The sequence below is a fragment of the Halichoeres trimaculatus genome, unplaced genomic scaffold (genome assembly GCF_033239565.1).
Source record: "Halichoeres trimaculatus isolate MK-OKI-2021-1 unplaced genomic scaffold, fHalTri1.1 fHalTri1_scaffold_16, whole genome shotgun sequence".
Classification (NCBI taxonomy): domain Eukaryota; kingdom Metazoa; phylum Chordata; class Actinopteri; order Labriformes; family Labridae; genus Halichoeres; species Halichoeres trimaculatus.
This window is the reverse complement of record NW_027437194.1, coordinates 17664100-17687654: the sequence shown is the minus strand read 5'-3', so window position 1 is coordinate 17687654 and position 23555 is coordinate 17664100. Positions and strand designations below refer to the sequence as shown.

Below are 23555 nucleotides of genomic sequence, written 5' to 3'. Positions count from 1 at the left end.
GCAAAGCTCAGCTCACGTGACTGACGGGCGCCCTAAAGCTGTTCAAAAGGAAGCTCAAAGCTTGCATCATATCCAGGATGGCGCCATCCAATGATTGGCCTCATTTCACAGTATCAGGAACAGAAACTATGTCTATATTTAATACAGTCTTTGGTTGAAATCTACAAGTAGCTCTCAAAAATCTCTTATGAAACTAGCGTTGAAATGATGCAAAGTGAAAAATGATCATTCAGAAATGCCTTGTTGCACTCTAGGTTGAAGCACTTCTTTCACAGAGTCTCCAACTTCTGAGTTTGACTCTGGTTTAAAAACTATGGTTACAGCATAAGTTGTTTAATCAAAGTCCACTATAGACTGTAAAAAAAAAAAATGGACGTCATCTTGCTCGGCTCAAAGTGAAGTCGCCACAAAACTGCTCCCCCTGGTGGCTGGCTGCAATATAGGTAAAAAAAATCAGACTCTCCAGTCATTCCAGAAGGGCTAAGGTCCAACTTTAAAAAATTATTACACCTAGTAGAAATGTTTCTCACGTCTGATTGTTTTGGTGATTTGAAGATAGCATATGGCTGCCTTGTATTCAAGTCTTCTTTTTTTCTGAAAAGTTTAATTTTTTTTGTTATAAGAGGTTAAAAATGAGACTTTACATCATGTTTTAATGATGATTGACAGCTGCCATTCTTGTGTATTTTTTTCAGGGATAGTAAAATATGTCAAAAGGGAGAGCAAAGAAGATATTAGACTCTCAAAGGCAAAAACAATATATTATTTTTGTCACCCAGCTTCACTCAGATTCTTCCACAACTGCTACCAATGACTGCGCCTGTGTCGGGGGTATTTTGGCTTCAAAAACACACAATGGTAAATTGAAGAGCCATGCTCACCACTCTATATACAGTCTGTGGTATCCATGTGACCATGTGACCATGTCACCACACAGAAAGAGGGGTGAAGTTAGAGATTAGGAGGAGCTCATTTAGATTTAAAGAGACACGTACCAAAAGTGTGAGTATTAGCTGATATTCCCCTGTGAGCTGTATCTTACTTTGGTGCAACTTTCTTTTGTTACAACTACTTTAACCGTTTTCTTTAGCTGCCTATGTTTACTTCAATAAAGGAACTGAGCAATTTTCCCATCACACATCACGTACCAAGAATGACCAGTTCAAACTACAAAGTTTTAGCCTTAGGCAACAAGTTTTATTCTGTTTTTAAAGTGGAAATGTTGTGAGGAAGATTCACCCAAGGTCGAAACACAGGAAGTAAGAAACAGAAGAACTGCTTCCCTCTGGCTCCTACATCAATACAGAACAGCGTGTGCTAACCTGTGACCTGCTGCTGCACGCAGGGTCAGAGGATGACTGGGTCAAAGAGCATTGACTCGGCCTGAGTGTTACTTCAGTAAACAAGAAGGGAAATCTTTAGAAGGATCTGAGTAAACACTGAGAAATGATGAAGCCTCCTGCTGTGAGAGGGGATCAACAAAACTCTTCAGCGATGTCACAAAAACAAACAAGAAATCCCACTAAAGTAACTTTTTATTAATGTGTTTATGTTACAACTGTGTAAAGAAAACAATTTCAACCACAATGTGAAGTTTGTCATTTGTTGAAGTTTCTGGAGCTTTCACCATATGAGATATTCCTCATTATCAGATCGTTTATCCAGTTGAAGCATAGACGTTCAAACCCACACTTTAATGAGCTGAGTTTTTAAATATGAGGCATATTCAAAGATGTTCCAATACACTGCAGAACTCATAAGCAAGGCATAAAAACATCAGCTCAATGTATGTGTGTGTTTTCTCCTAATTGTATCTCAGTGTATGCCTTGTTAGTCTTGCAGATGAGACATTGTTTACGTCTGATAATCTGCACCGACAGAAAGAACTTGGAGGTTTGCTGGGTGTTGCAGCATTGTCTACAAGCCACAACAGGATCCTCTGTTACCTGACACTCCTCGCTGTCTTTGAGAGAGACGCCTAAGGAGAGGAGATGGATAGCCTCAGGCTCTCCCCCTGTGAACACAACAATGCCTTGCTCGCAGTGCAGCTACAAGTCAGCAGGATGTTGATATTATTCTTTTTCTGACAGGTCCACATAGAGAAGTCGGTATTACATGCTGACATGGAAACCAGCTGCTGGAAAAACTCCAGAGTCATCAGATTTTCTTTAATGTTCCTCTGAGTTATGGGAGCGGTTTCAGGGCTCTGGGTAAATCCTCCAAACTATGCATAAAAAAGAAACGAGCATAAAAGGAGGATGGCAAGTTGCAGTTTCAAAAACCCGACTTTAATTCATCAAATGATAAAAATTGGAAGATATAACATGTAAAATGAGCTTCTGATAGTAATTCACAAAATAAAAAAAATGCACAGCAAAACTTAAAGTGTAACAGTCTGGCATTTTACACAGGTTGAATGGGAAGATTAGGCAAAACTAGAAACTATGGACTCAAGAGACGGGTCTTTTTGGGGGTTGGTGGAGACCAAAACAGAGCTAAAAGTGAGTCCCCAATTATCAGATGTTTAGATTATTCATTATTTTGATGAAGTTATTTTTTGGGGGACTCTTTATGTCTTTATTCAGAGAGGACAGGAAACTGGACAGAGAAGGAAACAGGCTGGACTTGAACCTAGAGCACCCAAGGACTAACCTCATAACCATTGCCACTCACCAGCCACTTTATAGGTACACCTTGCTAGTACTGGCTTGGACCCCCTTTTGCCTTCAGAACTGCGTTTATCCTTCGTGGCATAGATTCAACAAGGTACTGCAAACATTCCTCAGAGAGTTTGGTCCATATTGACATGATGGCATCACACAGTTGCTGCAGATTTGTCGGCTGAACATCCATGATGAGAATCTCCCGTTCCACCACATCCCAAAGGTGCTCTATTGGATTGAGACCTGGAGACTGTGGAAGCCATTTGAGTACAGGGAACTCATTGTCATGTTGAAGAAACCAGTCTGAGATGATTCCAGCTTTATGATATGGTGTGTTATCCTGCTGGAAGTATCCATCAGAAGATGGGTACACTGTGCTCATAAAGGGATGGACATGGTCAGCAACAATACTCAGGTAGGCTGTGGACTTTAAACCATGCTCAGTTGGTACTAAGGGGTCCAAAGTGAGCCAAGAAAATATCCCCCACACCATCACACCAGCTCCAGCAGCAGCCTGAACCTTTGATACAAGGCAGGATGGATCCATGCTTTCATGATGTTGGCTCCAAATTCTGACCCTACCATCCGAATGTGGAGCAGAAATCCAGACTCATCAGACCAGGCAACGTTTTTCCAATCTTGTATTGTCCAGTTTTGGTGAACCTGCATGAACTGTAGCCTCAGTTTCCTGTTCTTTGCTGACAGGAGTGTCACCCGGTGTGGTCTTCTGCTGCTGTAGCCCATCTGCCTCAAGGTTGGACGTGTTGTGTGTTCAGAGATGCTCTTCTGCAGACCTCGGTTGTAACCAGTGGTTATTTGAGTTACTGTTTCCTTTCTATCAGCTCCAACCAGTCTGTCCATTCTCATCTGACCTCTGGCATCAACAAGGTATTTTCACCCACAGAACTGCCGCTCACTGGATATTTTCTCTTTTTGGGACCATTCTCTGTAAACCTTAGAGATGGTTGTGGGCTAAAATCCCAGTAGATCAGCAGTTTCTGAAATAGACCAGCCCGTCTGGCACCAACAACCATGCCACGTTCAAAGACCCTTAAATCGCCTTTCTTCCTCATTCTAATGCTCGGTGTGAACTGCAGCAGATCATCTTGACCATGTCTACGTGCTTAAATGCACTGAGTTGCAGCCATGTGATTGGCTGATTAGAAATTTGTATTAAACAGCAGTTGGACAGGCGTGCCTAATAAAGTGGCCAGTGAGTGTATTTTGTCAAACTCTCACTGTGTTTTAAATTAGAGTAAAAACATGAACTCCTTCATTCAAAGAATAAAAACACTAGGAGGAACACATTTTATTCAAATCCTGTTTATTTCTGAAGCAACAGCAGGCAAACATCACTTCACTTTAAAAGCGGACCATGGTTTAATGAGGCAAAGTTTGTAAATCCACAAAGGGTTTGGTTATGACAGTGATTGGTATGAAAGTTGATGGTTGAGCTTTCAAACCAAACAGTTTGGATAAAACATTAATCTTAGGAAGTGGGCGACTCAACAAACAAGGATTGAGCAGTCAGGGAGGGAGTCGTCCTTAAAGTGCAAATGAGTAAACATTTCATTTCTACGATCAAAGGTAGTAATTTACTCTGCATGTCCGCAGCACGCACACACACACACACACACACACACACACACACACACACATCCACATCCACATCCACACACACACACACACACACACACACACACACACACACACACACACACACACACACACACACACACACACACACACACACACACACACACACACACACTCTAATTATGCTCACACAAGCCGCCTGTTCATAAAGATCCCTGTAGACACAAACACAGACTTTCCTGAATAATAACATGGAAATAGAATGGATCACGTTTACATCTGTAGGCAGGAGAAAGTGTTGTGATCACATGCGGCAGTTTTTTATTTTTTTATCAAATGCCCTCAAAACAATCTCATAATAACTGCAACAATAATAACAACATACATGTAAACATGCTCACTGATGTGGGGTCAAATTTTTAGCTACGGTAAACAGTCATGTCCATTTCCAAAAAATACAAATTACAAAACATAAGAACTTCACTCCAGCATAAATTCTGAGACTGTTGCGTTGTTTTCATGCCACAACAAAGCTTTATGTGCAAACTGTTGCACCACAGAGCGTAAATACAGACATGTTCTCAGCTCTCACCGTCTGTGTCTGCATGTCAAACAGAGTGGGCATCTTTCTCCCCGCTGATGCTCGGATTCATAAATAGAATCGTATAAACCCAGACTGGACAGGATTATCTGGGGCTAGTCCTATTTGAGAGGAAAAAATAGACCCTCTGCTCACCATCTGAGCCTGAAGGAGCCTAATGAGGCCTGATAAAAGTAATCAGTTCATCGCCAGCTCAGGCACCATCACTGTGTGTGTGTGTGTGTGTGTGTGTGTGTGTGTGTGTGTGTGTGTGTGTGTGTGTGTGTGTGTGTGTGTGTGTGTGTGTGTGTGTGTGTGTGTGTGGTATCCTATCTGGCTGAGGCTTCCCTACACACAACTTAAACATTAATTTATCCATACTTACTGAAGCAAACTGAAAGTTTAAATCAAATGGATTCATGTGCTTCATTACTCACCACGAATTTCAAAATAAAAGTCTAAAAAACTGAAAATCAGAAACACAAAAAAACAAATCATTTAAATGATATTTTTTAGCTACTTGGACTTCTCAAAGAAATTTTGCTGCAGGGTTGAAGATATAAAGGTGCCCTCGTGCAAGGCTGGTTCACTCTGGATCCTTCAGTCCGGACCACAACATTCTCAAAACTCGAAGCTTAAGTCCACTGCCCCTGGAAAATGAAAGTTGCTTCACTGCAAGAATAATTTCTTGTTGCCTTCCTTGCATTGCAGAAAATCCACAACACTTCTTTGAAAGTTATTTTCAGAAACATGTGGGTCACTGAAGCCTCTTTCACAGTGACACCTGGAGGCTTGACTCAGGGCGAGGTCGAAGGGATTTAAGGGGCACTCTTTCTAAAAACACAGCAGTAGTGAGCGATCACCTCCCACAGAAGTGCAATGACACACTTTTTGATATGTTTTCTTCTCTATAGCCCCAGGCTTGAAGCTCCAGCCTGTCCTCCTCCTCCTCTCTATCCTCCTCCTCTCCATCGCCCTCCTCACACAGGCTGGGCTCCTCCACTGAGGTCTCCATGTTTGGTGCATAGCCAGTCAGCGCCTGAGCTTCTCTGTACTCATAAATGGTCGGGAGGCTGCTGCGCAAACCGAAACGACGCCGCAAGGCGACGAGGAGCGGCTGCGGCACGGTGAAGATGTCCAAGTTGTTTCCCAGGTCCACCCACGCCAGTTTGGGGAACTTCTTAGGATCCTTCACGGCATCCGTGAGATCTTTCAGAATGGCGACAGTCAGGCGGTTTCCGTTGATGGCGAGTATGGAGAGTTTGGGGAGGCAGCCGAGGGAGGGTAAGAGCATCCGTAAGCTCTCGTCCTGCAGCTCGGTGAAGCTGAGGTCCACAGCTGACACCGCGTCACTGCTGCTCTGCAGGTAGAACGCCACGCGGTGGATGTCTCGGCCCGAGAGGGGGATGCCGGAGAGGTTCACCACGTCACCGGAAAGTTTCTTCTTCAGGGTGGTCTTCAGGCTGTTTGGAAACACAACAAACACAAAAAGATAGTTTTAAAGCTTAACACTGACAGTTAGCTTCAAACAGTCTATAAAGACAAACAATCTTTACTCAATAATGCTGAGTTTATTGATCTAGAGGCTCTGTTTTGAGACTCCACTTTCCCACTAATACAAGGGAACTGCAAAGTATGCAAAAAGATAACAGCATCCACAAGTAGAATGTGCAGCAATCAATAATGTAAAGGAAGAAATTTGCATTTAAATGTGTCTCAGTCAGAGTCTTTCAAGTAACAAATTCTTTCTCCTGGGCTGAATGTCAGCCACTGAAAAGCACCAGCTGTTCAGTTTCACTTGTCACTTCTTTCCTGTAAAGCCAGCATCTCCAGACTGCGGGTACAAAACAACCATCAAAGGCAATAAATAAATTAATCAACGACCGGAGAGCAGACAAGACAGCGGAAAAATCAACGGGTAACAGAAAATTCAAGTTGACTGAAACTAGACAATGTGTCAATGAGTTGATTTGGTAACAGAGCTACATCAGGAGGGACATGCATCTTTTATTTTGATTTTTTTTAAATCAGGTCACATGCGTCTGAGATTTTGTGAGTGACACAGAAACAAGCTGAGCAGAAGACTCCAGTGTGATCCCCTGCGTCAATCACCAGATTCAAAGGGGATAAAAGATAGATTCTGTTAGTCGAGTTATCCACATTCAAGCACCGCTGCTCTCGGTTTCTCTGAGGTGCTCAAACAAAACCAGAAATTTTGTCCATGTCTCTCCATGCAGATGTAACCTGTGATGCAGATTGACCACAGAGGGGATTTGTGGGAGATTTAGGTATTGTCTGCCAAAAGCTGAAAGTAGATCCTTACAGCTTCATGCTGACACGAGGAGCATACTAGTGAAGCTCACTGTGGACAGACATGAATACATTATATTTAATTAGTTTACTTTTGATTATAATAACTTAAAGAGAGGGTATTATGCTTTCCCCATATTTTAAACATGGATATAAGGTGAAAATGCTGGTTGTTCATACTGAACATTTGCAAAGTTTCAATCTTTCAGTTCTCCATGTAGTACAAGATATCCATGAGATTTTCATGAGATCTTCACGAGACCTGCTGAGATGATGAGGTCATTGCATAAGGATCTCCTAACTGGTTCATGATATGTTGCAGGAGCAGGCCTCAAACACCAAGGTCTGCCAAGAGCTCTGCCTCAGGAGGGATGGCCAATCAGAGGGAAGGGGGTTTGGGGAGCAGGAAGCCTTAAAGAGACAGTAGCTAAAACAAAGTGTTTTAAACAGAAGCTTATATATATGGGTTTTTAAAAAACAATGAGAACAACAGCTGTATATCAATTGAAGCTACTAAAGGGGGGAACCTGAAGGAAAAAACAAAGTCTGAATTGCACAATACCCCCTCTTTAAGTTTCAAGTCATCTGGTTATCATAGGATAACAAAGCTGTTTTTTTTGCATCAGTGGAAAAACTTTCCAGTTCACATCTATTTCTATGCTTTTGATGTACTTTTGGACTTTTACTTGGGACTTCTGGAGAATACTGAAGTCTGTTCACCTCAATTATTCAAATATCACACCTTACACTAAGTTTAAAGCCTTTAATAACATCACTTGAGGCAGTATCTCTGACTTTATGAGCGGGCTTACCAAAAATCTTAAGAAGTAGGTTTTTTCTCAGCAAAAGAAGAAAAGATAACTTTTTCTTTTGCATATTTTAGCAGTGCTACAAGGTAGATTTTGTAACAGTTGGTCTGAGATGATCTACTTGTTTGAACCTGCCTCCTATGCTAAAGCTATGCTAGGTTAGCTAGTTTCTGGCTGTAGCTTTACCAGTTCATATTCTTAAATGTTTTTTCTCTCATTCTTCCCAGACGCTCATGAATGAATGATATCTAGTGCAACAAGCAGGTGGATAAAAGCAGAGTTGATTGATGGACAAACTCATGGTTATAGAGCTAAAATGGTCCAGAGACAAGAGTGGTAAAGGTAAGTGATGGTCTCTTTCAGTCCTAATGACTTCAGAAAACAGGAGTGAGGCAAACCCATTCTGAAGAAAAACACAGCTATTACTATCACAGCTGTCAGGCTGGATCATCGCATCCCTCACTGCCTGGGATAGCACTGAGCAATCTGAAACAAAATGTTCTCTCCACACCAGCATTGTTAAATATGCATTGGAGGGCTTTAAGTAAGCTCCCTGCATGAGGCGGCAGCACTGGAGGATAAGAAAGAGCCTGCTGCAGTGCATTAGAAATCTTTTGTTCGTACCAGCATTCAGACTTGGAAGAAGTCAGCGGGAGGAATCTGCCAAGCAAATGACAATGAGGTGGAAGCGTGGGAGACTTTGTTTAAAAAAAAAAAAAAAGACAAACAGTGAAAAAATGTTCTGGTTAAGTGGCCTTAAGTTTATCCTCTCTTTGTCTTAGTCCTGTTTGCCTTTGCTAGTCCCTCTGCTTCCTCAGGCACGCCAAGGATTATCCATACATCTCTCTCTGCTCTCTGCTGTGTCTCAGAGCTTTATAGATCGTCAGGCTGCATGCTCTACATCTGTCACCCTTTCTGCCTGGTTAGGGAAAAGAAAAAGATCTGTAGCACTCCAGGGCTGTGATTCGCAGGATTATCGATTCCAGGAGCAGGTTATAATTCATCTCTCCCTCCTTCAGTTCTTTCTCTCTCGCTTCTCATGTTTCTGCTCTTTTTATTTCTCGTCTTCTTTCATGTTCAAATTTGATCTGCTGGAGCACCTGCATCAAATTTTCATAATCACTGGGTAACTCGACTTCTTTAGCCCCATACACACTTTCCAAATATAATATGCAGAGAAGGGTGCAGTTACCTCAAAGCATGAGGGTTTCCTGGTCTGGGGTTTCCTGCATGCATGGGGTCCAGACTTGCTCTTTGGATGAACTGGCCCCTCAAAATAGTCCATTAGGTGAATGTGATTTCTTTAGCGCATACTGCACCTCTAACCCAGTGACAGCTGGGATAAACTCCAAATCCTTGCTATCCAGAATGCTATTTATGCCATGGATCATGAATGGATGAACTGGCAAACGCTGCTTTAAAGGCACTATCTGTTTGGAGGTGATTGCAGTGACGCCTCTGGTGGGAACCTGCATTTTCTTTTCCAGGGATAAAGACTCTGGCTGTTTTTCAAACCTCCTACCACACTAACAGTGCCTATTATTTTGGCCAAAATTCAGTATGTAGTAGGTAGTATGTAAAAACTTGCAAAATCTGCAGAAGCCTATGCAAAAATCCCTGATGTGCGACTAATCCAGGAAAATTTCTCAGTATGCAACAGACCAGTCTACCTGGCATACTGTTTCCCACAATGCACTGCGCTAACTCTGTTTGTCGTGGCTGGTTTTGATGAATTACTGCCATCTACTGGAATGAGTCAGCATATAACTACAATGCAACAACACTAATGTTAGACAATCCGTGAGATAGAAGTTAAGTGAGAAAGAAACACCTGTTAATCTTGCCACTTCTAATTGTAAAAGAGGTGTTTACTTCTATAAATATATCAAAGCCCATATAAGCCAAATACTACCTTTATTTAACCACGTATTACATAGAAGTAGTTTTTCCATCAGATGTAAAAATAAAAAGTAAATCCTTTCCAGATTTTATTAAAATAAACAATATAACTTTTGGTGTAACATTAAAAATCAAATATGATATTTCTGTTGTGGTATGATGAACAAAATAACTAAAATGTCACGATCCACCCAAAGTTTGTTTTGTACTTTTAAAGGTACAAAAAGTAAAAGCCATCACCTGTAGCTCTATTTGTCAGAACTAAAGTCCAGAGTAATATATTACAAAACAGCCCCAACAGAATCATCATACTACATACTACATGCAAATGCAGTACCTACTACATACTACATTCACACATAGTATGTAGTAAGTGGTTTGGAAATCAGCCACAGCTTCCCATGAGCACCATCACCCACTGACTCTTGCCAAGGTGTGCATTTGTTTTTGAAGTAAAAGAATCTATTTTGCGATGCTATTTTTCTTAGTTCAATGCAACTTTTTACTGGGTGCAAAGCGACAAATTAATGCATTTATTTCCAGTGACGTACCACTCTTGTTTCAAATGTGACAACAAGCAACCTTTGCAAACTGCCCACTCAGCAGGAAGCTTATCAACTTCTTGAGACGCAGAGTTTATACACTGTAAATCTTTCATTAACGGCTAATACATAATTCATTACTCCCTAGGAGATCACCCATAACATTTGCCATAAATAAGAGTACATGGGATGCCAGCTTTGAAAATATCCCCTTTTGGCAGCTGACTTCCTTGATAACTTATCTTGTTATACTTTTTAAGAGCTTGACTTCTTTTTTCCAGCACTTCTTGAAAATTAAGATTTTGAAAATACGTCTGAATTACTCCAATTCCTGTTTTTTCAGCATCCAGTTAGCTTGACTTCCTGTGATAAAGGCACCGTTTCCCATGAGCACTATCACCCACTGTCATCAGGACATAACTCATGCCAAGGTGTGCATTTGTTTTGGAAGAAAACGGATGGAGGGTGGATCTTCTTTTTAAAACTTTAGATAACTTTTTACAGGCAGTGATGAGGTAATGTATCTATTTTAGTTATGTTGCACTATTATTTGATCGGTGACAACAAGCATACTTTTAATATCAGTTTGTGGTGTAGTTTAGCATTGGGTAGGTGACTGTTAAGTGTTATTGACAGCCTGGTGCTCTAGGACATGTCTGTTATGTTATAGAATCCTTATTAGGGATGGGTGTTGATTGTAACGAACATTATCACAAACAGCTTAACCTGTGTTTTAGCTCATGCTCTATCACTCTCCTGCTCAGCTTTCCTCTGCTCCTCTGTCCTTTTTCTTTTTGACAGTCCAGCTCCAGTGTACTCCGTTACAACAAAATAAACTCATTAAATCCTTTTCAGAAGAGAAAGAGGAATGAACTTGCATATCACTGCTAAGCTTTGCTGGTTGTCATAGTGACTTTTGATCTAAGTGCCACAAACTAGGTTTGTGTTTGACTCGACTATTGAGGAATCCCATTAAAAAAATAACCAATTTTGATGATGATCTTATTTTAAATTGTGGATTACGAACAGGCAAATATGTAAAAGAGAGACTATTTCAAGATCACTTAGAAATTCTACATGCTTACCAACGAAAATTAATGGTTTAGTCGATGAATCTCACACGTCTCTCAAAGAAACAGAGAATCCTCTAACAGTGTTTAACTGTAAGAATCAGTTACTGTTAAGTCTCTGATGGACTCATGTTGAGTTAAAAAGACTGATAGGTTAACGGTGTAGGATACTTATTCTAACAACCAAAGCTCGCTGACTCTGCCTGTAGCATCTGAAGCTGTCAGTGAAGTCGGCAGTTTCTTGGCTGACTCCACGGCGCTGTGACTTCACAGAGTTTACTGTACCTCGGAGCAGCTTCTGCACTTCACTGTAAAGGAGCTGATTATGAGCTAAGACTATTGATGTCTTGGACTAACTTACAGGAGGATTTCCTACTCTTTCACCTGTGCTATTCTTTCTGAGGAAAGCCGTTCTAAATATTATGAGTGAGTGGGTTTAGCAGGATAAGGGTGGACCATAATGGGTTTTTAATGAGACAGAGTATATAACAACAGCACACTTCCTGGCTCTGTGGGCGCTGGTCCACCCACGGGCTGCTCAGCTGGACGCAGCCCTGGGGGCCCAGCAATCATTTCTAGAGCCACAGTTTACTCTATGGTCCATCAAATGAGAACAACATAAACAACAAACCGCCTCATCTCAGTCCCTCTAATGTGGCTGCCATGCTTGTAGGCAGTGGTGCATATCCTCTTGGAGTAGCTCAGACACAAACAACTTCAAAGGACCTTCTACCGGCACACACATGGAGAGAAACAAGAGCATCCCCTGCATTGGGACTCATTTAAAAGCAAACAACTGAGGGAAATCCATTTATTGACATCCTCAGGAGCAACTGATACAACAGAGCAGGAATCTAATAAGAGCTGAATCTCGTGTGTCAAACTATTGGCTGCTAAATGTGGGTTCAGGCAGACTGTCTAATTGCTTTTCATAGCCTGTCTTTCCTCGGGGATGTTGTTAACTTTTATACACTGAACAAGGGTCCTCCCTGTTCTATAGTTATGTAAACCCCAGAGGGGGAGCTAAAACATGTGGGGTTTGTGATGTGTAAATGGAGTGCAGCCAAAGAGACCCAGTTTACAGAGAAGGTCAGGAGTGAATGTGCCTTTTAATCACAGGCTGCAGAAACTGTGTTTTGTAGAATCAAAGATTGAAGCTGTGAACTCCAGCCGGAGATGGATAGAGGTCAGGCTGGAAAACAAACCATAGCAGCCTAATTTACCATGCAGGCTGTCTGTGTCAGTACAAAGACTTCTTCGGGGGGCTCAGCTGATCAGCATCTTCTTTAATAATGGAAGACTCTGCCACAGCTGACCTTTTTCCACAGCAGAATAAATATATATGATATATTCCAGCTCCTTACATTATCCTCACGACTCACATGGACTGCAGTTCTTACACGCCTTGAAACTACCAATGGATCATGTCAGGGATAACAAACTTTCCCCAAAAGTAAGGAACTCTGTGTTGGGTAGACTATTTCTTTGTTGTAAAAATGTTTCTTGGAAATAACTTTTCTTTAAAATCAAGCCACATTTTTTAAGAACATGCATTTTTGAGATGAGCAGCAGGGCAGAGTTTGTGGGTTACGATCATGAAAATTTGCCAAATCTTCTCTGTCAGTGCCAAACAGCTCATTCTGCCTGACTCTTGTTTGATATTGTTTGGTGAGTTGGATGATTGAAGACTGAAGGAACAAAACACCAAACAAAGTCGTCATACTTTTTGTGCTAAGTTTACATCGGGAGACGTTTGTTATGGTGGATTGAAACCCCAAATACACAAAACTGAAGTAAATTGAACAGTAACACAAATATCAGCACTGTGACTTTGTTTTTTTTAAACATTTATTACCCCCTAAAGTTTATTTTGCCCCATTCTGTTGAGCATACACTTTGTGTTACTTTTGTGTCAACCATTTCCTCCAACAAACTAAAGTCACATTTACTGGACTTAATTCGGCAAAATGAAATGATTACTGTAAACAAATGGTGTGCTGCAAAGATAAAAAAAACCCCATAGGTGTGGAGAAATTACTAAATAGAACAAGTTACTTAATAGGCATGTATCAAAAACAATAACAAAACAAAAAGTTGTTTTCAACTTTACAAACAGTCTTTGTAATTTCAACTCATTTACTTAATCTCTAAACTTTGGAGTACCACAGGGCTCTATTGTTGGTCCCCTTGTCTTGTTTGTTTTGTAGCTTTTGGTTTTTATCTTCCTGCAGGTTATCAGAGAATTATTTGTTTAAATCATTGCTTTAAATTTATTGTTGTTAAATCACATTATTTCTCGAGATGGGCTCCATTTTACTTCTACCTAACCTTCAAACCTACAGCAAAGTTCTTCAATGAGTTCTCCAATCTTTCACACCAAATACTTAAGCCACCTGTGCCTGGAAAAACAAGAGTGCTGAAACATTTTGTACCTTTCATTTATTGCAGATTTTTCTGTTTCAAACCTCTTTCAACTTGCTTCAAAAGTTGGGCTGGATGTAGAAAATTTTCATATTCTCAAGGGCATAAACAAACAAACTTTGAAAACATATCAGACACAAGCAGCAGCTGTTATCAGTATTGCAACAAAATCACATCGACAGATGTTCATAGCAAATCAATACCAGCCAATGTGGGAGTACTGCTTGCCTGATGCCTGTCTGTATTTTCCCCTCCATTGTGATTGTGTGCCCCACCCTGATCTGTTTCACCCGTCAGTGTGTCTTCCTGTATTTCTCCCTTGTGTTTCATGTCTTCATTCCTGTTCTCCTTTCACTTCCTTTTCAACTTCCATTGAAACTCAGATTGTCTTTGTCTGCAATTGGGTTCTCACTTCTATCTTTCCCTGAAACTTGACAAATAGTTTACAACCTCAATCCATTGATTTCCTCTGCCTCCTTAGAGCTAATGCATCCTATCTAATTGAGTTATTACCATGGGGATAAATGAGTTTTTTTTTGCAAACAAACCCTTGGTGTATAAAATGGTGATCACTGTAATCTCTTCTTCCATCTCAATAACTCTGTTCTATTCCTCCCCAGACAGGATTACAGCCTCTGCAATCACGTTCAAGGATGATCCATTCACTTCTTAATTACTTGTTTTCTGAATATGTCTGGTTCCACTCAGAGGGAAGTCTTCACTGAGTACAGACGTCTCCCTAAAGTTACACAAGTTAAGTGCTCTTCATGAGTTTTGGTCTTCTACTCTACCGCTCTGCTTCAGTGCATCCAAACACTCCCACTACACTTAACCTGGGAAGAGAAAGAGGGCCGGAGAGGGAACATTTAAAAAAGGTCAGCCCAACATGTAGATCCTTCTAGGCTTTAATACACATTTTTGAAGAGGGAGAATAGTACGGCTCACCAATAACCTGCCACTGGGGTGAGAGTTAAAAGCAAATGGCAGGAGAAACTTGTAAACTGTCCTCCCACATAGAAGACATGTTCCCCTTCAGTTCTTCTCATGAATCAGTAATAAATCGAGAGACACAAGGAGGGTTTGGGTTATTCTTTCCCCCACTGCTCATTTACGCTGACATTTAATAATAGAATAAGCAGCGAGTGTTAAGAGATCTGGTAAGTAAATATATTTAACTGTTTGACCTCTCTTCCTCTCGTTGCCAGAACATTCCTCCTGCTCCTTTTCAGCGTTGATTTATAACAGGACTGGAAATGAGACAAGTTTTAGCTTGACTCAACTCAAAAGGTAAAACAAAGTCAATGCTCCTGTCCAAGAAATGATCAGTGCCAAAACTGGTTATTTCTAAATGTTTTTCTAGATATCTGGTGTTAGATCGTGTTTTACCGGTGGAACACAAATCCATTTGCGGCACTTAGAACAAAAAACTCTTGGATGACACCGGCCGACAACCTTAAACAATGAGTAGTAAGATCTATCTTTTTTCTTGGTGAATAAGAGTTTGCCAATTTATTTTGTAGTAATGGAGGACACTGGGGCTGAATTGTCAAAACGAAGAAGTAGAGAAGAGCATGTGTACTAGATGCAAGTGAAACTTTGGAAAAATCAACCTTGGTCTGAAAAAAATAGAAGTCACAAGCGAAAGAATGCTGCTGGTGTGAAAGCTTGCATTGAAAAACAGTAGGTTGCAATATTTGCTCAAAAATACGCGTCTGGTTTGCAAAGGGCTTAAAACACAGGTCAAGCCGTTCGTGATAATGTTCATTGTAACCCACATGCAGCAGTTATTCTGCAGTGGTCTGTTCAAACTTGAGTCTATCAATAAAATTAAGAGTGAGGTTACGTTAGCTCTGCTTGGTGAGGTTGGAGTTGGTAGATGCACTGGTGGCACATAACCAGGATTCACTAAGGTTACATGCTACAAACAGGTCTCAGAGCACCGGGCTGTGATCAACACTAAACTGATTGTCTGCTCACCTTCTGGACACTAAGCTGCATTACAAACCGAGGGACTGTTTACACCACAACAGTTTTAGGATGAAACACAAAGGTATTTTTTGCATTTCGGCCTCTCATTTCCATGCCATTTTAGCCAAACCTAAAACACTAAGACACTTTTGAAAACGGCCTCCAGAGTGAAATATTTCTGAAACACCACAGCTACCTTTGCTGTGTAAACAGAAAGCCAGAATTTTCAGTGTAAACGCAGACGTCAGGCCCTGCTTTGCACATGTGCATTGCACTTTGATTGTGCCGTCCATAGAGGAACAGGTAGTGGTCATTTGGGGTGTGTCTCTACAGTTACATCAACTAATACAGGCCTGGCATTCATACTACAGCCTTTTCACCCCCTCAGTGTTTCCGTGTAAAAGCAGATTTTTTCCATGTGTTTTTTTTGTGTTCAGGTGTAAATGACATTTGAGTTTACAAAGATGTTGTCACGTTCAAAAATTAGCCCTACGTAGCTGCAAATTAACACATTAAATATGTCAAGGTAGCTCAAAGATAATACAACTCAAGTTATTAAAGAAGTCAGCTGCCACAGGACATATTTTCAAACCTGGCATCTCATGTACTCTTATTCATGGCAACTGATCTCTAGGAGATTAGTTAATTATTTATGAAGCATTAATGAAATATTTACAGTGTATAAACTCTGCGTCTCAAGAAGCTGTTACATTTATTAATATTTTAAAAAGATCCTCTCTTTGCCTTTGTATAAATACGTATATACTATAGTCTCAGCGGGGAACAAACTGTGTAACATAAATTCAAATAAACTTCCTGCTGAGCGTGCAGAGACAGTCGACTCATTTCAGGGGCGTGAAATAAAAGCACTTGAGAAACGCTGGCAGTGGAAGCTGTTCCACAGACCCGTGGGATCGGTCAGATCAATGTCTGCTTCATCAACGCTTTGGTCCTGACCTGTTTATTCCTCTGATCGATCTCAGCTGCTTTGCCTTCAGGCTTCTCTATAAAACATGCGTGGTTGTCTTGCTCAGCTGTGGGAGAGCCTGCCAGGATCTAACGTAGAAACTCATCCTGGAAAAAGTAAGCAGCTTGTAAAGAAACGCTGCTTTTTATTTCTGTGTTTGTGTCTTTTGTCTGGATGTACCTTCAGGCCGGTGGCTTCAGGCTACAGCAGAACATCCCCTGAACCAGTTTGTTTAACCTTAGTATCAAAAATGTGACATTTACGCCTGGGGACAGATGGGCCTGAGTAGATGAGAGTCATTTACAGTCACTCTGAGCTGAAAATGTAGTTAAATTTGCCTCATCTATGCAGCTGTCACACTGATACTACGCTTGAGAAGGAAATGTGCTCGGAAACATGAAAGTGGGGATTTCACACCCCACCCATGTCCTCCAGTTTCATGAGGATAATGGCACTTTTTCTGGGAAGGAAAAAATAGTCCTGAAGCTAATTTGGATTAAATTTCAGTGAAACATTTGAGCAGAGTGCTGATTAAGCCTCCCTCTGCTGTATGTTGGAAACAGAGCCGCTGCAGGCTGTGATGTGCTTTGACATCTCAGATTTGTTGCTCAGTTGTTGGAGGCTTTGGTTTTTTGGAAATCTGAGGCAAAGTAGTAACTTCAAAACAGAGAAAGGAGAATAATCAGAAGCTTTCACAAAGAAAAAAAAAAAAAAGTAGAAATTGTCAAATCCTTGAAAGTGTTGCACCGGTTCAGTCATCCGTCATGTGTGGCAACAGATGTGAAGGTGAAGTTTTAATGAGTTCAGAGAAGGACAGAAAAAAGCTCAAGGGAGTGCAATAAATCTTATTTTGCGATAGGGGACTCTGCTATAAAACTTTCATGGGTTTTCAACACATAAATATGAGGAAAAATGACATTTTTCAAACATTTTTCTCGATAAAAGATGCAGCTCACTCGTATGACAGATGTAAAAAAAAGGAAAACATGCTCGAAGCACGGCACAAACAGCCTACTATAGATGTGACATAGATCCTTTCTAATAATACGCTGCTTTGAAGATAAAAGCATATTTTTGCCATCATGCCAATGGTTATGAAACCTCTGGGTACAGAGTGTACCCAAATGCAACTCTGCAGCGTGTAAAATGCACAATATACTCTAAGGGTGAGCTATAAATTCACCCCTGATTTGATGTGATGTGACAAATCAGACACCTATAGGATGGAAGAATACTGCGACAGATCACATAGGAAACAGTTTGCATTACATAACTATGTATCATGGAGGAGTGCGCCTCAGTGTGCCACACTGTGTCAAGGCACAGTTATGAAATCAGCATTAAAATGCAGGGCTGGGAACACACACGCGTGCGTGCACACACACACACTGAGGGGCTTCATCATGGGGAGTGATCTGTATCAGGCTCACAGATTATCAAACGCAAAACAATCTTGGTTTCTGTTTCTGTCCCGCAGCTGCAGCCTTATCTCAGATGTACAGTTAGGATCTGATCGATGTCAGGTTAAGAGAGGTTTAATCCTTGGAGACCAAACCAGGAAACCCTGACATGCTGTCTTTAAAGCAGCAGAGCTCAAATGTGTAACTTCATGTTCACAAATTAACACAGTTAATGCTTCTGTTTTCATTACAGCTCAAAGCCTTGAAGCTGAAGGGGTTGAATTCTAAGCATCTTTTCCTCCTCCTCCTCTTTCTCCTCATCATCCAGTAGCAGCATCTCTGTCCGAACCGCGGGAAGCCCTCAATTATTCATGGACCAGGATGGTGGCTAGATCTTTAAGTCTGTATTAAAAGTGGAGGTCAAACAGAAGTAGATTGAGTGCAGGGTGTGGAATACGACGTCTTTGAATGGGAAAGGACCACAGAGAGGAAACATTTCAGAATGTCTAGTCTAAAAATATTTTTTAAATATTTCCTTCTCTGTGTTTGGATTTGTCCTCCTCGCCTAAGGAGTCAGCCTTGACAACCTCCCTGTTGGTGACTCTGAGGTCAAACCTGCTGAGTCAGAGGCTATGTGGCCTTCCAGTGCTCACCTCCAGGGGGTAACTGGGCTGAGGAAATGGGTCATACACTTTTTAAAGTCGGATAACACGACTGAGTGCACACATATGACGTGTAAAGTCACCACTATATGGAATAACTGAAAGGGTCCAGATTGACCCATTCAGAGAGCTAAGGACTCTCTCTTCTTTGTTTGTATCTTGTAATTTTTTCATCTCTGTTTTAGTCATTTTTGCATTTGGAGTGGGTCATTAATTTTTATGGCTCATTTGTTAGTCATGGAAATTATATGGACATAAACTGGTTTTGTCTTCAGTGACATTTTTATTATTTTTGCTTGTGTGCTTATCAGGGGATCCTACATGTAACCATGGCTGCATTGTTTACATGTGAAATCAGTTGTTGGCAGCCTGTAGCATGTCAATGCTAACTGGTGCAAGGCCTGATGTTTCCCACAAGGTGAGGAGAAGGGGGTGAAGATGACGTGCTGGTTCTCAGGTGTGAGCTAAGAGGTGATGACATCAACCTGTCCTTCGATCCATCGTTATTGGGAACGTAAGATCTATCTCCAATAAGATGGATGAGCTAGCTGTGCTAACCCAGCAACAGAGGGAATACCAGAGGGCAGAGGCTAACAGAGCTAAAATCAGACACCAACTCCACATCGGAAGAGCTTCATCTGCTGTGAGCAGACAGGATCAGGGACTGAACAGACTGAAGAAGCTCAGTCCTGGACCCTGTGGAGGTGGAGGCTGGCTGAACTGGACAATGATGGACAAGCTGTCATCATCTATTTTCTCATGGACCTTTTTGCACTTTCTATACACTTTCTTACTTTTGTTTTCTTACTTGCTGCTGTGACTCCTCTTGAATTTCCCCTCGGGGATAAATAAAGTATTTTCTATTCTATTCTATTCTATTCTATTCTATTCTATTCTATTCTATTCTATTCTATTCTACTCTAAACTGTAATAATGTTCATTTTAACCCACATGCAGAAGTTATTCTGCAGTGGTCTGTTCAGACTCGACAGTCTATCAATGAAATGCAGGGTGAGGTTACGTTGCCCTGCTTGGTTGCTGACTGGAAGAACATAACCAGGATTTACTAATGTTACACATTACGGATATGTCTTAGAGCACTGTTGTGCGAGTAGCACTTAATATAGACGGCTATTAAACCATGGTACAAACTTATAATGTTTGCATGTTGTTGTTTCAAACAACAGCGCTACGTAGCTGTACTGATAAATACCTTACCTCAGCGCATTGTGTCTGGTAAAAAGTTGTATCAAACAAAGAAGATTTCCAATCTACATTAAATTCCAAACCAAACATGCTTTGTTAAAAGTCACGTCTTTACGACAGTGTGTGTGAGACTCCGAGCCAAAAGGAGGCGTTGGAGTCCGATTAAAACAGATTCTCTTCATAGCATCTTTAAAGGAATTGTGACAAATTTCCAAAAAATCTGGCGTTAGCAATAGCAATAAAGACCCCACTTCCCCACTGTTGCGAGAACAAGACTCTAACCAAGGTGTGTGTTTGTTTTGAAAAATGATTGGAGATCTGATCTTCTTTTTAACACTACTTTTCTCTTTCTTCAAGACAAATTTTTACCGGTCACAATTCAACAAGGTTTTGGAACATTTTCAGCTTCTCCAGTTAAAATCTGTGCTTTACTTTTGAACAAAATTACATCCAACCTTTCCTGTACTTCAAAGAATGAACCAAATGGTTACAAATACATGTGGCCAAAAATTGACTCCTACAGAGGCGGAAGGTATGCAGTTTTAACATTTCTGCCATGGCCCTAAAAAGATCAAGTAAAAGAGAGGGGCTTAAGATACCAGTGGAGAGGGTGTGTAGAGGGGATTTCTTCAAAGATTAGAGAAAATTATCCTGAGCAGAGCTGGGAAGAAGCTGAAGACTGAGTATCAGTGAGCCCTTCTCTGGTGATTAGTCTGTGAAAAGACGTCAAAGAATCTGGAGCAGAAATGTCATCTTAAAAGAAGAGAAACTGGTCACAAGCATCCTCCGCCACACAGTTGTCTAAAAAACTTTCACTTGGAAACCAAATACAGTCAAAGCCAGGATTTCCAGATGGCTTGGAAGCGCCTAATGCTTCACAAGGTATGATTCAGAGGCAAGAGGATGATGCCACTGGAGGAAATCAGTTTTTTAAGTTCATGAGTAAAGACAGGTCCTTATCTGGTGGATCTTTGGGGGGACTTTCTAACACTTGTGCTAAAGGAGAAAGAGACGTGTTTGTGAATAATCAGAAAGTAGGTCACAGGTGGGAGTGTGTCTTCTTCCTCCAGGATTTGTGTGGCAGCAGAGGATGAATCGATGGATCTAACTCTTGGATGTGAGTTTTAATAAGTTAAAAAGAGAAATGTGTTGAAAATCTGCTGAAAAAGCTGTTCTGACGTCCATGGATGAAAAGTGTCTGTATCTGTTTCTGCTACATAAAGATGTAGGGTCACTGTCGTACTGACCAATCATGAATCAGCAGGTTTTGGAGTATGCAGAAAAACAACAAATCTGCTTTGTGTCTTTTCTCAAAAAACAACCAAAATTTAGATTTTTATTAAACAGTCGAGCACTTTGAAAGCTGTTGTCTTCTCTTTGAAAGACTTAGGTTCCTGGGGATCGGTGAAGTGGACGGTCTGCTGCTGTGCTCCTGCCGGGAATGGCCTGCTGGTTTCACCTTAACTGTCGCCACAATGTAAAACTTCGGACTGTGTCTGTGTCTCTCTCTCTCTCTCTCCCTTTCTGTGTGTGTGTGTGTGTGTTTGTGCGTGTGTGTATCCCTCTCTCTCTCAACCCCCCCCTTTCTCCTTTTTCTCTCTATACTACTCTCTCCTACTCTTTTTCCTCTATCTGTCTCTCTAACCCCAACACAGTCGAGACAGATGTCTGTTTAACATGAGTCTGGTTCTGTCCGAGGTTTCTGCCCGTTAAAGGGAAGTTTTTCTTTGCCATTGTAACTTGCTAAATGCTGCAAAGTCCTGTACTCATGGTGGATTAAGATAAGATAAGACTCCTTATCTTGTCTTGATGTTGGGTTTCTGCTAATAAAATGTTATTGATGTTTACGAGTCTAGACCTATAAATGTTTTTGCAAAGTGTCTTGAGATAACGTTTGTTATGATTTGGCGCTATACAAATAAAGACTGATTGATTGACTTACCTGACAAAGCTTCCACTTTTACATTTTACAAATCTGCACAAGCAAATCACGTAAATGTACTGAGATGAGATTCCATTTATCACCCAGGCCAAACAGGCCAGAGTAGAGCCTTTGTGGACTCAGTTTTGACCATTTCCAGCTTTTAGTTTATGGAGTTTTTATCTTTCTACTTATTTTATTTCCATCTCATCCTATTAACTTATTTATCCATTTTATTAAAATCCTGCTGTGTTATCAATGTCATGTTTATCTCATTTTACTATCTTTACCCACCATCTTTTAAAGATTTCAGACATTCTTGGTCCTCCTTTTCTTAGTTCATGTTTTTCATATCATGTGTTTCCTTGGTTTCTGAGTTCTTATGTTGCTGTTTCCTGTTTGTTTGTTGGGATTTCAGCGTCTGGTTCTGTTTAAGTTCTTTTGTGTACCTTCTTTGTTTCTATGTATATTTTTCTTACTGTCAAAGCACTCTGAGCATTTATTATTTATTTATTCGTCTAAATCAGGGGTGGCCAACCTGTGGCTCGAGAGCCGCATGTGGCTCTTTGCCTTTCGGTGTGCAGCTCTTCAATCCATTCATAAATATACATATGTTTATATTGTTATGAGTAGTGGTGTGCCAATCAACTCATAAAAAAAATTGATGTATTCAGTTTCGTTTTTTCTTCTCTACATGTGCTAGATAGATAGATCTTTGTCTGTTCTACAGCAAAAACAGGAATTTGTCTTTGACGCGGCTCCAAGTGCTAATTTAAACACTTACAAATAAAACAAATCTCGCTTTGAAAACACAAAATGTGTTGATTTTCATTTTATGTCATTTTGTTTACGTGCGAGGGGAAGTGTGTTTGTAAGACCACGTGTGTGATGTGGCTCTTTGTGGTAACACAGTAATTTTTGTGGCTCTTGGTCTCTGGCTGGTCGGCCACCCCTGGTCTACATCATTGATATCCGAATTGGGTGTGGGGACACCCTGAGAAATGCCTCACAAATCTTTAACTTTTTAGGAATGCATATTTAATGAGTGAGAATTCTACAAAATTAAGCAAAAATAGGAAAACATGTGAACAGAAAATGTGTAATCTGTATCCAGGATTTCTTCAGTTGTGGTGGATTAAACAAGGACAAATTATAATACGTGCACAAAGGTGGTTTAATTTGCAAGGTCAGGTAATTTAGGCCTTCTTTATTAATTTCTGTTTATTCTTGAAATGGCCTCTCCAGCACCTTTGTTTTGGGAGTTGTGAGCTGAAGTTATGCTCTACGTTACGGTCACTCCTGGCTCTGGAGTCTAAGACCAGAACAGCTCAAACACATTTCCAGTTTCAAAATGCTAAGTCCTCCTCTTTTGGAGATTATAGTAAAAATATACAACTCTTGAGAAAACGCTGAGGTCAGTTTTACTAAACAGCGTGTTTATATTAATAAAATGTGCAGACAGGTTGTCTACACTTCGAGTAATCGGCTGCAGAGATGTCTGTGTGCCGGCCTTTTGTGCTCACAGCTAGGAGGTGGGTGTT

The 23555-nt window shown here is 40.8% G+C and overlaps 1 protein-coding gene across 1 annotated transcript in view; it reads right to left on the bottom strand.

The window, feature by feature from the left end:
- Positions 1–3988: 3988 nt before the first annotated feature.
- The window catches only part of lrrc75bb (leucine rich repeat containing 75Bb), a 37573-nt gene continuing 18006 nt past the window's right edge, over positions 3989–23555 (bottom strand). The window contains exon 4 of the mRNA XM_074689739.1: positions 3989–6302. Within this exon, the coding sequence (XP_074545840.1) occupies positions 5699–6302 (604 nt within the window). The 3' untranslated portion in view covers positions 3989–5698. The remainder of the gene's footprint in view (positions 6303–23555) is intronic.